Here is a 16,680-nt window from a genome sequence, read left to right as displayed (position 1 = left end):
GTAAAGTAATGCAATCTGTATGTAAATAAATAAAATAAAGTATTAAAGTATATTAAAATATAATCTGACTATAAAGTATGAAAAGGTTAATATATATATATATATATATATATATATATATATATATATATATATATATATATATATATATATATATATGTAATTTTGCATTGATTTGTCAGCATATGCCTATAACTCAGTGCAGTAAATCAATTATTCAATATGGGAAGATTATTTAAGTCATAAACCTTTGGACAGATCATCAATGTATAATATTTACAAGTTTTCCTTGTTATAGAGCTGGTGTTTGTGTGCAAATGGTTTAAAAATTGAAGACCTTAAAGAAAATAATATTTCATATTCATAATATTTCAAGAACAAATTATTTTCTTTTTTTAATTTTAATAATATATTTTGCTTTTTATAAATACATACTGCATGCTGCAAGCACCATGCAGTGAGAACTTTGGTTAGATTAATACCAAACATCTTAGTGTCTGTTTTTTTTCATGCATCTGTTTTTCTCTGTTTTTCCCCTTTTTCATTCTCCCTTTTTCTCAGAGCAGAATGAGCTCTTTATTCTAAATTATGAGGGGAATTCACTCAAGCTCTCTGTATCTTCTGTGACATTTATGTAGAAACAAAGTGAGAAGACTCAGACTCCAGCCTGTATGCTATATGTGTGTATGTGCGTGTGTGCGCTTGAGTGTGTGTGAATGTGTTTTGGGTGTGTGCATGTTTTCGAGCGTGTTTTAAGTGTAAAAACCCAACAAATGTTTGTTTAAGGATAAACAGTAAGTAGCTAGACCTTCTGGAATATCAAAGGAATCAAAGACTTCAGTGACCTTTGACCTCAGAGCATCTCACACACACACACACACACACACACACACACACACACACACACACACACACACACACACACACACACACACAGTCTTTAGCACACCCAAAGCTTTAAAGCTCCAGTGACAATATATATTTAAACACACACACACACACACACACACACACACAGTATTATGTATTATATAGATATAAATATTATATTTATAAATATTATAACTATAAAGCCATTAATACATGAATAGCTGTAAACAGATAAAGATTAAAAAAAATTTTTATATAATTAAACTGTTATTACCGAAGACACAGCAAACTAGCATGAATGTCCTGCTGCGTTCTGTGTCGGAGGAGGCCGGCTAGCCAGGCGACAATTTTAGGTAGAATAATAATAAAAGTTTGTTCTGAAAAATATATATTATATGAACAATTGTGATAAGATATGAGAAAATTATCCGTGTAAGAAAAAAAAGATGGACAGAATGGAGCAGCTACATGGTGTGTGTATATAAAGGGTTTGTATGGAGCACCACGCCTTCACCAGCATCTCTCTCATAGACTCCATCATGCATCTGACACATTTCCTTACCTACACACACACACACACACACACACACACACACACACACACACACACACACACACACACACCAAACACTTCTATTGTTCTGCTCTGTGTGATGCGTGCAAAATATCTTACCTTTACAGGTAACAATGAGGTCGAGCCGTTTTTCCTCTTCCTCTCACACTACAAGGGACACACCTTTCTCTCTGTCTGTACGTCTCGTCTCCTCTCTCTCTCACTCTCTCTCTCTCTCTCTCTCTCTCACTCTCCTCTCTCTCGCTCTCTGTACTTCTCTGGTCCAGTGAGTGGTACACACCTTCTGCCGTGATGCTGCAGTGATGGAAAAAATTCTCTCTCTCTCTCTCTCTCTCTCTCTCTCTCTCTCTCTCTCTCTCTCTCTCTCTCTCTCCACACTCCCCCTCTATCTCTGTCCTCCCATCTCCCTTCCCCTCCCTTCTTTTCCCTCCCACATGTCCATATTTCTCACTTGCTTCCCGTATAACGATGACATCATCAATTCTTCCTTCACAGAGCTCTCTCCCTCCCTCCTCTCTCTCTCTCTCTCTCTCTCTCTCTCTCTCTCTCTCTCTCACGTTTTCTTTGTATTACTGAGCCCCTCCTTTTCTCCATCTTCACACTGCTCCAACAGTTTTCTTGCATTTTCTTTTTTTTTTCTAAATAAAAATACAGTTTTAATTTAAAAAAAAAAAAAAAAGAAAAAACACAATAATTGTATTCATGTTTTTTAACTATGATTTTACTACATGGTAAATGTTATTATTATTTTTAATTTGTTTTCTATTATATTCAATGTGTACATATGTATAAGAAGATAATTTTTTATAATTGTTAATTGTGGGTCTATTCCTTATACTTTTGCTATGTTTCCACACAGACGGTTTTATTTTCCGGATGTGTGCATCATGGCGGATTTTGGTGCTTAGTTTGAGACTTGCTGCATTAGTAAAACAAATGTTTAGTGAAATGTTGTATTTATATATATATATATATATATATATATATATATATATATATATATATATATACACAAATAAAGTAAACATTAAACACATGTTAATAAAATTAGTGCTGTAAAATTTTATTTGCGTTAATAACGTGTTAATTTTGACAGCCCTAATATATATATATATATATACATATGTTATAAAAGTTGTTATATATAACTGATAACTATATAACTGTAATAATAACTATTAACAATAATAATTAATACAAATTTGTGTATAAATAAATGTATACCTATATATCTATTTAACTATATATCCTGTTGGAAAAAACTCTGTGTAAATTGTTGGAAATGTATGGGCAGGCTCAACACACACCAGACATGTGAAATGATGCTACCACCCCCATGCTTCACGGATAATGTTGATCATGCTGTTTATTTGTTTTTATGAAACATCTTTTGAAATTACAACCAACACCTTCTACCTCCATCTCTTCAGACCATTTTGCCATATTGGATGATTTAGTTGAGAATTAGGGGGGGCTGGGGGGAGGGGGCTAAGTGTACATTGTTGAAAATGTAGGCGGAGTTATTCTAGAACAGACCACCCAAGAATATAATAACAGGTGGTTGGTCAAGAGAACTTGAGGTGACATTTTACTTTAGGGGAATAGAGGAGACCAAACATGAGAAAAACAATAACAAAAATAAATGAAAACAAATAAATAAATAATATAGGCCTTCTCCCCTTACAGACAACAGACAGCAGTTCTCATTATTTTACAAATTATAACAGTATAACAGGCTGTGAAAATATGAAAAATACCAAGAAAATCATCATTCATGCAAAACCTCAAAGCACAGTCATGATTTACATATGAAACATTTACGCTGAAATGCCTTTGCCCCGCCCCCTCTTTCAGCTTTAACATAGTGTCCAATAAAGACAGATGGACAGATGGAGGGAGTATGCCAGTGTGTGTGTGTGTGTGTGTGTGTGTGTGTGTGTGTGTGTGTGTGTGTGTCTGTGTGTGGGGGGTGATGGTGACTTTGTTGTGGGTGTGAGATGCTCTGAATGAGTGCAGGGTCAAAGCTCAGTGTTAACTGCTGAAGTGGAAATGGTATTAAAGAGGAGTGGTTATTTCCATGTTTCTCTTATTACACTGCACTTCTAATGATAATAGATGGAGAAAGAAAGAAAGAAAGACAGAAAGACAGAAAGAAAGAAAGAAAGAAAGAAAAAAGGAAAGAAAGAAAGAAAGAAAAAAGAAAGAAAGAAAAAAGAAAGAAAGAAAGAAAGAATTTTTTTAAGCTAGTAGAAAAGAAAAACAGAACGTAATAGATAGATAGATAGATAGATAGATAGATAGATAGATAGATAGATAGATAGATAGATAGATAGATAGATAGATAGACCATCCTTTAATGTACTGTAACACAGTACACTGTGGCATCCAACACAATTGATGTGAAAACCTTTTTTGGGAAAACAAAAGACCAAAGGCTGGGACAGATGTAATAATACACTAGACGATGCTCCCACCCTCATGCTTCACTGATAATACAGATAAATCTGTTTATTAGTTTTATTAAAAGTGTCTTTTAGAATTACAACCCAAACCTTCTACCTCGGTGTCTCATCAGACCATGACACAGTTTGCCACAAGGTTTGGGGTGATTTAGTTGTATTTGGGTGTGTTGTTGTGAGAAATTGCCACCCTACCCCATTACCCAGACATATTAAGAACATGAGAGAGCGATATCACATGGAGGGAGTGAGTAGAACTTCCCAGATGTTCCTCAGATTACCATGTGGCTTTAGATCTCCTGGCAGTCTCACTGGTTGGTTTTTATTGCCTGCCGATTGGTTTGTGATTGATTAATTCTGAGCACAGTCACATTCCCCTTTATAACGGACACACACACACACACACACACACACACACACACACACACACACACACACACACACACACACCCACACACACACACACACAGACCTTGAATTAATTGCATGTTCTGACCTGTCTGAATAGAAATCAGATGGAAGGGATCGATTCACAGAAGCGAAGATGGTCTGATGTGTGTTCTCCCTGTCGTGACTCCGTGACTCATCCTCCTTGTGTGCTCCTGAATTAGATTTCTCTGCTCCATCACTCTGACGTTATGCCTGACTCCATCTCTCCTTCTCCCTCCCTTGCTCGTTTTCTCTTCGTTTAGCAGGGTAATTCGCTTAATGTAAAAGGAGCAGGGCAGAGCGATCGATACAGACCGTCATCAGAGATGGATAGAGAGAGAGAGTAAGAGACAGAGAAAGAGACAGAGAGAAAGAAAGAGAAAATGAAAGAGAGAAAGAGAGGGAGAGAGCGAGAAAGCTCTTACTGCACTCTAACCCAAAGTCTTGGGTTTGGCTCTCAGAAATAGAGGGAGAGAAAATAAAGAAAAGAAAAACAGTAAAGAAATTAAGTAAGAAAATAAAAAAGTAAGGAAAGAAGAATCGAGAGATGACAGACAGTTTTGGAATCAGAATTAGAATTTGTGGCTTGGTAAATTCGCAGGTTTTTATTTGGAACTAACATCAAGTTGCGGATTATCTTAGAATTTGCGGGAATCCGCAGCCGGACTGAATGTTCAGGAACGTTAGGAATAACATTTTAAACTATGTTTTTACTAACAAATTTCATAAAATTTTTCAAAACTCATTATTGCATTAGAAAAGGGACATAATGTCTAGATGAATTCACTATGGTACCACGGGGCTGCGGGGATGCGTCCAAAACTAGCTGATTTTCAGGAACTCATTCTCTTAGAGTGTAACCCCTGTGAGTTCTGGGGGACATTGTATACTGATAGAAAAAGAAGTAGTGAAAAACAAGCAAACAAAGACACAGAAAGGAAAAAGGAAGATAGGAACAGAGTCGGGGACAAGGTCGGAGCTAGAGTCAGGGACTAGAACAGGGTCAGGGACAGTGTCCATTACAGGACAGGATCAGTAACAGAGAAAGGAAAAAGGACAGAATCCGAAACAGGGTCAGGGACAGAATCAGAGTTAGGAACAGCGACAAGAAAAAGGTCAGGGATAGAGTCAGGAACCGAGAAAGAGAAAGGGATTGGGACAGGGTCAGAGTTAGGGTCAGGGTCAGATACAGTTTTAGGAACACAAACAGGGTCACAGACAGGGTGAGTTACAGGTCAAGGGTTGGGTCAGGGACAAGGACAGGGACAGGGACAAGAACAGGGGCAGTGCCAAAGTGATGTGTTTACCTTTAAAACCTGAAAGTGTCCTCTGAGTCACAGTGACTCAGTTCAGAGGAACACTTCACCACCTACACACTATCCCACTGGGGATAAACCACACAGAAATCAAGTCTGTACTTCCCAAACACAACAATTAATCACCAGCTGCACTGTTTGTTCAACACTCTCACAACGACGAAGCTAAGCAAGAGCTTGTTGCCAGAATGTAGAGATAAATTCTGGCATGTTGGACGAGCAGCCGAGGAAACGCAAACAGGGCAGGACAGACAGTCACATCGGTTCCCTCACTTTCATTTGAAAGCCATTTGGTCTGCAATTAATTTAAATAATTCAATAAATAAGTGAACAATTTATTAAACCAATGAGCATAACTCTAATTCCTTACAGGGTCTCATCACCAGTCAGAACACAGAATAGGCAGGGAGGAAACAAGAACAACAACACAGACAAAGTTCACGGCGTGTGCTGATGTACCAGTGATATCGACCTGTTGATGAATGTCAGTGAGCACTGTGGCCAAAACACAGATCAATGCAGAGGACGCTAGTAGACTGCTCACGATGCTAACACCACCAAAGCCAAAGTGCTAGCTCCTTACACTGATGATGATTTAATGCTAGCTTGCTAGTCATGACTTGCTATTAGTGGCCATCAGTGCCAGAATCACTGATTTGCGTTTTTAATATGTTTCTGTCTGTGAATATGTATTCAATTATCTCTATTCTCTTTATTTCAAAGCATTTCACTCAGTTGCGCTGTTTCTAAGAGTGTAAGTTTGCCAGGGTCAAAAAGATCTGCTGTAGGCCTTGCTTGAAGCTGTTGCTTCAATTAAGCAGATTTTAAGTTGGCTTCACCGGGGCCATTTAGCAGGCATACAACAACGTTGGCATTTTCATGTTCTGTGATTGGATGGTCAGAGAGCACACTAGTCAGAGCTTGCAAACCGCATCGGTAGCAAACTGCACAAGCTTAAATATATTCACTGGATTTAATAGCTGTTTTTTTTTTTTTTTTTTTTACAGTGCAAGGAGACTTGTTGAATTGTGTTCATTGGGTTTCTTTCTTTAGCCATGGCAACAGAGAGCTGTCTGTGATGCATAACAATGGAAGCTAATACAATTTTTATGTTCATTTTATGTCATTTTCCACTCTATCTTTCAATCAAATTTGTGTGTTTGTTTTTATTTGTTAATATATTTATTAAATATATTTATTAAACTTTCAGAGGGGTTTGCTAGCTGGTCGAAAATCTATCACCACACCAGTTTTACAGTGGAATGTTTGCATGGAGTTTAAATGCTGTTAAACAGCGCTATCTGCTGGCTACACGACTGTAAAACAACAACAACAGCTAAGCAAATTTGTCACAATTGGTTTTTATTAGGAGTGACGACGATGGACAGGATTAGAAACGTGTTTATTAGAGGGACAGTGCATGTAGGACGTTTTGGAGACAAGGTGAGATTGTACACCTCAACATTGCATTAACCAACAACTAAAAATGTCAAAAAGAATGACAACATAGTAAAGCAATGTTTCAAAAAGTGATCTTCAATTAACAAAAATAAATAAATTACAGTATCAGGTCACAAAGTACCATTCGTTTTCAAAAAACAAATACAATTATAGTAAACATTTTTAGATAAAATAAAATCAAATATCCAAATCCGACTGACTGATTGCAAAATGTAATTGGTAATGCTTATTGTTTATTAAAATATAGTGGAGTAATATTGCATATATCGAATCATAAAGGTAGTTGAGTAGAAATTCTCATTTCAATAAAGTTAATTTACTTAAATACTTTACACCACTGATATATCTCAGGGATTCACAATATATACGCTGTAAATAAATCCAACTTCATGAATTTTATCACGGCATCTCATAATCTCGATCAGTAGTGTGTATGGCAAACATGTGCCTGTACAAACTCCCAAAAAACATCTGGATGTGCTCCTGGTGAGAAGGTGGATGGTTTGCTGGGGATCTCTCAGACTTTGATTAGGATGTCAATGAGCTCCTGGACAATCTGTGATGCTACTTCAGGGATTCGGGTTTATCAGGGGACAGTGAAGAGCAATTTATATCTTTGTCATCCAGAAACTACATCTGGGCTTTTAGTTTATAAGTTTATAAGATGGGAACTTTCACTCTACTCAAAGTATACTTTCAGGAAATACCTGTACTTTTAGAGGAGTATGTGTGTTTCCACTCCTCTCTTCCTCCCAGTCTGAATCAGCGAAGAAAAATCTGAGTGATATGTTCAAGCTAATCATTAGTATGAGTCAGTTGTGGAAAGAGAAGAACTTGTGTGAATAAGTGAATAAGACTGAAACCCTCCTCCTCTTCCTCTTCCTCTTGACTGGAGGAACCTTAATTCACAGGAAACGTCAACTTAAAAAATGCAGAAAAAGACACAGACCTTTAGACAAACAAGAAATATAAGTTTCAGTTCTCTTTTAAAAAAAACATCTGTACAATGGATAATTCACTTTCTGCTCATTTCACTTCATAGTTGAATGTTTCTTTCAAATCAATTTCTGAATAAATTGATAAAACGAATGCACAGCACAAAAGAAATGATATTAACAATAGTTACAATATAAACGATATGAAATAGAATTGCTTTCATGTCTACATGATAAAATAAAAAATAAAAAAATGGAAAAACATCATTTTGGAAAAAAGCTATACACAGTACAGTTAGTTATACATTATTATACTTTACTCCTTTTGAACTTTTCCACATTTTGTCACAGTTACAACCAGGACACTTGGGATTATACTGTATGTTAAAGATTTACACATCGTACTAAAGTCATAGGAGGAAATAAAATGGTGCAAATTTATTTACGAATAAAAACTTATGGGATTGCATAAGTATTTACCTATTACCTATTCTTGTGAAACCTGTCATTAAATTCTGGCACAACCAGTTCCACACTTGAATGGTGCGATGATTGGTGTTGACCTGTGTGCCATTAAGGAGTCATGTGATCTCATTATAAACAGAGGAATCAAATCGTGGTTTGGCTATATTAAAAAATATTAATACATTTTATATACTTTAAGAAAAGAAGCATAATAAAGAGGTACTTTATAATTTTTGTGAACATCACTTTATTTGAAATCTTCTAGAATGTAATTTATATTACTTATTATTTTTATTACTTATTATTATTATTATTATTATTATTATTATTATCTTTATTATTATTTACAGCGAATCATCCGTCTGGACACCCCCCTGTCCTCTACAGCTGCCTCTTTCAAACCAACTACCTGCATGTCTTCCTTCACCACATCCATAAACCGCCTCCTTGATCTTCCTCTTTTCCTCCTTCCTGGTGTCTCCATCCTCAGCATTCTCCTACTGATATACCCCATGTCCCTCCTCTGCACATGTCCAAACCATCTTAATCACACCTCCCTCTCATTGTCTCCAAAACGTCCTACATGCCCTGTTCCTCTAATAAGCTAATTTCTAATCCTGTCCATCGTCGTCACTCCCAACGAACATCTCAACATCTTCAGCTCTGCTACCTCCAGCTCCACCTCCTGTCTTTTACTCAATGCCACTGTCTCTAAACCATACAACATCTCAGGTCTCACCACAGTCCTATAAACTTTCCCTTTCACTCTCACAGATACTCTTCTATCAGAAATCACTCCTGCTATCACTCTTCTCCACCCACTCCACCCTGCCTGCATTCTTTTCTTCACTTCTATATTGTAAATGTAATATTTGTAGAAATATCCCACAGATGCTTCTTGGAATTGTATCACATGAGATATGTGATGTAAAATGGTGCAGGATTGAATTTTTTTAATGACCAAAATGTAGTGTAGTAATGCTGTAGAGTCCAGTAGATTTGGACTAAAGTTTGTGGACACCCGTTAGATTGGTGTGTGCTTTTTGAAATCTCTTTTTCACATTTAGTCCTCATTTGCTGTTATAAGAACCTCCACTCTTCTGGGAAGATGTTCCACTAGATCTTGGAATATGATTGGTAGTCTGGTGCTGATGTTGGTGGCCTGGGGTGCAGTCAGCATTCACATTCAGTGTTCAATAGGGTTCAGTAGCAGGAGATCTTCCACACCAACCTATGGAAAGCACATCTTCATGTAGCTTGCTTTGTGGAAAGGAGCATCGTGATGCTGGAGCAGGTTTGGAGCAAGTGGGAAAATTTCATTCTAGCACATTCAGAGACAATTATACAATTGTGTGTCTTTAAATTTGTTGTGACAGTTTTGGAAAAAAAAAAAAAAAAAAAAAAACAAAGGCTGGTAAAAGCAGGTGTCCAAATACTTTTGGCCAAACAGTGTGTAACTGCATTCTTGACTACTTTAAGAATAGTGACTAATTCATGCAAAGAAAATGAAGATTGATCATTAAATCATTGCGTGTTTATAAAATTTAAACATACAGTCACTGTAGTTAAAAAAAAAAACCTGTTCTCCTTTGTGTGTGTGTGTGTGTGTGTGTGTGTGTGTGTGTGTGTGTGTGTGTGCTATCAGAGAGGAAAGCGAAAGTATTTCCTGTCTTGCTTTCTCTTTCAATTTGACTGAAGTACAGCGCACACTTTTCAGTGCACATGTGAACACACACTCTTCCGTCGCAGAAAAACTGTAAGTTCTCCAAAACAAGCTTTATTTTTTATGTGTTTTTGTATTTAGATCACTCGTGTAATATGCTGTTTTGATAGTTATAAGTACAATCACCAGGTAGAAAGTCTTTGCTCTTTGTGGCTGAGGTCATGTGACAGCTCGGTTTCTAGATTCTTCTCAGGCTGTGTGTAGTGTTTAAGTATTGAGGGTGTTGACAATGATGGGTTTTTTTTAATGCACAGATGGAGCCGAAGGAGAGCCCGATGCGTCTGAGGGAATGGCTGATTGCCCAGATCGACAGTGGGAAATATGCTGGACTAAGCTGGGAGAACGAGGGGAAAACTTTATTTAAAATCCCATGGAAGCATGCAGCTAAGCAGGACTACAGGCAGAACGAGGACGCCGCGCTCTTCAAGGTCGGCTGCTCGGCACTACAGTTTGAAAGAGTTTCTGGCTCACACACACGCACACACACACACACACACACACACACACACACAGGAATAAAAAAAATAAAAAAAATAAGACATCCTCAGAAAAAAAAGTTACAAACAAATCTAGGGTTGAATCATTAACATGTCAGTGTCCAATCTAAACTATGGATTCTAATGATCTACACTGTTGGATGAATTCCTCCAATTGACCAGTGATGGACAAAGTACACCAAAACCATGTAGTTGAGTTAAAGTAGCGATCCACTCTGTAAAATGTGACTCCAGTAAAAGTAAATGTGTCCCTTTAAACTTTCACTTAAATAAAAGTACAAAAGTATTTGCCTTTAAATTTACTTAAGTATCCAAAGTGCTTTGATTTATTACGACTTTAATGTTCGTTATCATTTTAATCACAAGACTCTTTACTTAATCAACTCAGTTCATGTGAAAAGACTCAAATGTGACTCTCAGCACACTGATCTATTAATAGAATGATATTAATGACTCAAACACTGATTGATATCTGTTACAATGATCCTGCCCAAAATGATCATGAGCTCAAAATCTTCTTTTCAACAACTTCAAAAATTGCGCAAAAAAAAGCCCACGTGTGTTGTGGCTGAACTGTATGTTGGTGATCAGTAGGTACACCAAGCACCAATCAAAACAAGTTGAAAACAGAGCGCGAGCTGATTGGGCACAGATTTTGCAACATGTAGTTGAGTCAAAAGATATTTGACTGAAATATAGTGAAGTAAAAGTCTTCCAAATGGAAATACTTCAGTAAATATGCAGTAACTTACTTAAGTACAGTAATGAATTACATTTGCTTCACTACTGTCCACCACGGGGATTGACCAAACATCTAGCCTACCATGTTCTATCAAACCTAATGCATTATAAAAGATTTGTTGAGCTACACTCTTGAAAATCAAGGTACCAATTTTTTAGTCATGCCATAAAACAATCATTTTGGGGTCCCCAGAAGAAGCTATCAGAAAATGGTCCTCAAAAGTTTCAGGTATTACATTTTTCTTACACTTACATTTATCTCATTTAGCAGACACCCTTATTCCAGAACAACCTACATTTATCTCATTCATACAACTATGCAGCTATGTGGTTAAATAACAAATAAAATCAAGTTGCTCTAGAAAAGGGCATCTGCCAAATGGTATAATTGTAAAGACACTACAAAGAAGTCTTCTCCAAAAGATCTTTGTAGGAACCACTCATGAACAGGTTCTTTGTTCCAACCCCTTAGAGACAGTTTAGTGAGATGCTTCATATGAGATCATGTAAGATCATCATTTTAGAGAATGGAGTGAGAAGAAACGTTTTCACTACGAAGAACTTTGGAGATGGATGTTAAAGATTCTTCATAGAACCATACTGTACACCTCAACATAGAACCATTTAAGAACTTGGAGAGTGTAAATGAACATCTATGGCTGTGATGGAACGTCTCCTGAGGTAACACTGAATGTTGAGTAAATGCTGAATAAAGCAAAATGTATTCACTTAAATGGTTTGGAAAGAACACCAGCCATGAACTCACTTCAGCTGAACAACGAGGGTCCTGAGCAAAACCTCTGATCAATTAGAGTTTTACATTAATACAGGATTCCATGGTGTGTGTGTGTGTGTGTGTGTGTTTTTCAAAGAAAGTAACTTATCTATCTGTATGTGCTTGTGTGTGTTTGTTTAATAATACAGTACATACAGTGTTTGAGTTTACCTACTCTGTGTGTGTGTGTGTGTGTGTGTGTGTGTGTGTGTGTGTGTGTGTGAGTGTCTAGAACATATCTAAGTGTATGACAGTAGTTCCATGTCTATATAGTTGTGTTGTAATACTTTTAAATGTGTGTGTGTGTGTGTGTGTGTGTGTGTGTGTGTGTGTGTGTGTGTGTGTGTGTGTGTGTGTGTGTGAGTGTCTAGAACATATCTAAGTGTATGACAGTAGTTCCATGTCTATATAGTTGTGTTGTAATACTTTTAAATGTGTGTGTGTGTGTGTGTGTGTGTGTGTGTGTGTGTGTGTGTGTGTGTGTGTGTGTGTGTGAAAAATATGTGTGTTTAATTTAATAATCTATGTGTTTTATATATATATATATATATATATATATATATCCCTATGGCTGTGTATATGTTGTAATGTGTAAATGTGTGTGTGTGTGTGTGTGTGTGTGTGTGTGTGTGTGTGTGTGTGTGATGTGTGTAGGCGTGGGCAGTGTATAAGGGAAAGTACCGTGAGGGACGTGACAGAGCCGACCCCTCAGCGTGGAAGACTCGACTCCGCTGTGCCCTAAACAAGAGCTCTGAGTTCCAGGAAGTTTCTGAACGCAGCCAACTGGACATCTCAGAACCCTACAAGGTGTACAGGATAGTGGAGGAAACACACATCCACACAAACACAGGTGAACACACACACACACACACACACACACATTCAGTTCTACAGACACTGAACACAACAATGTTCAACAAACATCTCTCAGGCTTTCAGGAAGTGACATCAAAGTCTGGACTTCCTGAAGGCAATCCTGTGAATGCATTAAATCTGGAGTGAACACAAAACCCCACATTTTTAGAAAAAAAAAAACAAGACAAAGACAGACAGAATCAAGTGAAAAAAAGATTGGAGGAATGAATTAATCATGAGAAAGATGAGAAAGAAAATGGATGAAAGAGTGAAAGAAAGCTTTAGAAGAACCTTTAAATAAAAAAATAAATAAAAATGAACAAAGGAGAAAGATGGAAGGAAGTAGTAAAGGAATAAATGTAGAAAGATCTGAAGCAGAGTGGGATTGAAAGAGAAAGAGAAATTGGCAAAGAAAGTAAGAACATGAAAGAAAGAAAGAAAGAAAGAAAGAAAGAAAGAAAGAAAGAAAGAAAGAAAGAAAGAAAGAAAGAAAGAAAGAAAGCAAGAAAGAAAGAAAAAGAAAGAAAGAAAGAAAGAAAAATTGTACAAATGAATGAGTGAAATGGACCAAAGTTTGAAAACAGATTGAAAGAAAGACAATACAGAAGATAAACAGACAAAATAAAATCAATTTAAAAGAAAAACTAAAACGATTAAAAAAAAAGGACTGAAAAAAAGAAAAGACAAAAGAAACACTGATATGCAGAAAATAAAGACAGAAATGAAGGAAGAAATGAATCTCTTTGTTTGCCTCATTCATCATGGTCTTTCTGTCTGTCTCTTATCATAAGTCTTTTTCTCTCTCTCTCATTTAGAGTCTCTCTTCCTGTCTCTCTCTCTCTCTCCTTCTCTCTCTCTCTCTCTCTCTCTCTCTCTCTCTCTCTCTCAATTTGAGTCTTTCATCCTGTCTTTCCTCTATCTCTCTCTCTCTCTCTCTCTCTCTCTCTCTCTCTCTCTCTCTCTCTATCTATCTCTCTCTCTGTCTCTCATTTTGAGTCTTTCATCCTGTCTCTCTTCTCTCACTCTCTCTCTCTCTCTCTCTCAGGAGTCTTTGCTTGCTGTCTCTCTTTCATTAGTCTCTTTATTTCTGTCTCTCTCATCATAATTCTCTCTTTCTGTCTTTCACTCTTATCTTGAGTCTTTTTCTATCTCTTTCTCTCATATAGAGTCCCTCTTTTTGTATTTCTCCCTCTCATGAGTTTCTTTCTTTTTGTCTTTCTCATCATTGGTCATTTTCTTTTTTCAGAATCTGGTGTGAGTTCAGTAAGGGGCAGAGCATTCACAGACGTTCATGATCAGGTACTACAACAACAAAAACAACAACAACAACAACAACACACACACACACACACACACACACACACACACACACACACACACACACACACACACATACACGTTTTCCGCTTTCTTTCTTTCTCTTTCAAACACAAATACACATACACACATTTTTGCTTTCTTTCTCTCCCACACATATTCTATCTCTTTCTCAATCTTTCTCTCACAGACACACAGACACACACACTGGAAATCCCCATTCATCATGTTACATTTACACACCTTCTGTACATCCTAAATGTGAAACTGAAACTTTGAGAAGAAGTCAGTGGTGTTTTGCTGCCACCTAGTGGGGAAGGATGGTGTATACATGAACAGAAGCAGATTGTAGTTTAGATTAGTTTCTCAGTTCAGTGACTCCAGTGTACGCACAGATGTGTGTTCTTCTAGTGTTCTTCTTGTGTTCTTCTGGCTTCCTCTCTTATCATGAGTCTCTATCTCTCTTTGTATCATCTCTCTCTACCTCTGATTGTCTCATCATTCTCTCTTCGTCCTTTCTCTCTTCATGATCCTCTCTCTCTTTGTCTCATCTTGTTCTGTCCTGCATCTCTCTAATTTTTTTCCTATCTCAGCTTTCTTTTACTTTAATTCTGTCCTTTATCTCTCACCAGGAGCCTGTCTCTTTTATCCTAAATATCTCTGTGTCTCAATAGGACTCTGTCTCCATGTGTCTCATCTCTTTCTCATTATAAGTCTCTCTCCCATGAGGCTCTTTCTGTGTCTCATCTCTTTCTGTTTTTCTCTTTCTATCTGTCTCACCGATGTTTTACCATAATTATGCCCTTTATCTCTTATCAGGAGTCTCTCCCTGTGTTTCTCATCATAAGAAAATTATACCTTCCTATTTTATTATAATTATGTCTCTCTGTGTCTCATCTCACATTACGACTCTTTCTCTGTGTCGTATCTCTTTCTCTCTTGTTGCTCTTTCATCATCTTTCATCTCATCTTTCTTTTATCATCAGTCTCTCTCTTCTCTCTCTCTCTCTATCTCTCTCTCTCTTTCTATTTGTCCCTCTCATAATGTGACTCTCTGCCTGTCTCTCTCTCTTTCTCATGATGATTTTTTACTGTCTCTCTCCTCTTTCTCTTCTTTCTGTATTTCTCTCATCATAAAAATCTCCCTCTGTCCGTCTGTTTCTCATCACATCTCATTCTGCTGAACTGTTCATCATCTTGAATATCTCGTAGCTTCTCAGTATGAGTCTCTCTATGCCTGTGTGGGTGTTTCTCTCTCTCTCTCTCTCTCTCTCTCTCTCTCTCTCTCTCTCTTGTTGGGTCTTTTGTGGGTCTTCAGACTGTGTACCAGTTGGTTGAAGAACCACATATGGGTGAAGTCAGGAGTCTTAATACGTTTGTCTGTATAGTGTATAAAAACCCATTCTGAACGCTTTACATATGAGCGATTGTGCTGCAGTTCTTCTCAGCTTTATTGACAATTTTATGATGCAAATTACGCAGGATTTTATGAAATAACATGCAAAACAATGCTCTCCGATTTGCACTCGGCTAATGTCATGAGCTGAGCCTTCATGCGTCTCCATTTATTATGCAGTAATATAATGAATGTGATTTGAGACACAGCTCGTGTGTGTGACTTTTATTAGGAAGCCTGATGTAAAAACGATGGGAAAAATCTATTCATATGAATTCTAACTGTTTTTTTTTGTTGTTTTTCTTAGGATGTAGTACACGACAACTCAAATAACAGCAGAGTATCGGGCGGTTAGTAGAAGACACACACACACACACACACACACACACACACACACACACACACACACACACACACAGGACAGTATCACTTTGTATATATATATATATATATAAAAATATTAAGACTCATTAGGAGTCTTAATCTCTCTCTTTTTCTCATCATGAGTCTCTCTGTCTCTCTCCCGCCATCTATAGTCTAACTCTTTTCATTTAACTAACTTATTATTATTATCTTATCTAACTTATTATTACGAATCTCACGCTGTCTCTTCCTTTCATCAAGAGTCTCACTTCCTGTTTCTCTTAATTTCTTCATTAGTCTTACTCTGTCTCTCTCTCTCTCTCTCCTGCTCTATCATGAGTCTCTCTTTCTCTCTCTCATCATAACTATTGCTTTTTGTCTCTCTCTCATCATTAGTCCCACTTCTTGTCTCTCTCTCTCTCTCTCTCTCTCTCTCTCTCTCTCTAATCATGAGTCTTATTCTACAAGTCTCTTTATCATTACACATCTTACAATGTCTCTTTC

The 16,680-nt window shown here is 37.1% G+C and overlaps 2 protein-coding genes across 6 annotated transcripts in view; one reads left to right on the top strand and one right to left on the bottom strand.

Annotated features, from left to right (window-relative positions):
- l1camb (L1 cell adhesion molecule, paralog b) overlaps positions 1 to 4,506 on the bottom strand; it is a 56,358-nt gene extending 51,852 nt beyond the window's left edge. For 3 of the 5 annotated variants that reach the window (XM_046869316.1, XM_046869319.1, XM_046869320.1), the window contains exon 1: positions 1,544 to 1,743. The gene's annotated coding sequence lies outside the window, so the exon portion shown is untranslated. Of the gene's footprint in view, positions 1 to 1,144; positions 1,219 to 1,543; positions 1,744 to 4,399 lie in introns of those variants that run through there. The other 2 variants (XM_046869318.1, XM_046869317.1) reach the window with 2 other exon arrangements.
- A 5,673-nt stretch (positions 4,507 to 10,179) lies between these two features.
- irf10 (interferon regulatory factor 10) overlaps positions 10,180 to 16,680 on the top strand; it is a 12,279-nt gene continuing 5,778 nt past the window's right edge. The window contains exons 1-5 of the mRNA XM_046869321.1: positions 10,180 to 10,265; positions 10,487 to 10,660; positions 12,900 to 13,095; positions 14,347 to 14,399; positions 16,121 to 16,163. Coding sequence (XP_046725277.1) covers positions 10,487 to 10,660; positions 12,900 to 13,095; positions 14,347 to 14,399; positions 16,121 to 16,163 — 466 coding nt within the window. The 5' untranslated portion in view covers positions 10,180 to 10,265. The remainder of the gene's footprint in view (positions 10,266 to 10,486; positions 10,661 to 12,899; positions 13,096 to 14,346; positions 14,400 to 16,120; positions 16,164 to 16,680) is intronic.

This window comes from Silurus meridionalis, chromosome 16, assembly GCF_014805685.1.
Source record: "Silurus meridionalis isolate SWU-2019-XX chromosome 16, ASM1480568v1, whole genome shotgun sequence".
NCBI classification, from domain to species: domain Eukaryota; kingdom Metazoa; phylum Chordata; class Actinopteri; order Siluriformes; family Siluridae; genus Silurus; species Silurus meridionalis.
Note: the sequence above shows the minus strand (reverse complement) of the source record. Positions and strands in the feature narration are given on the sequence as shown.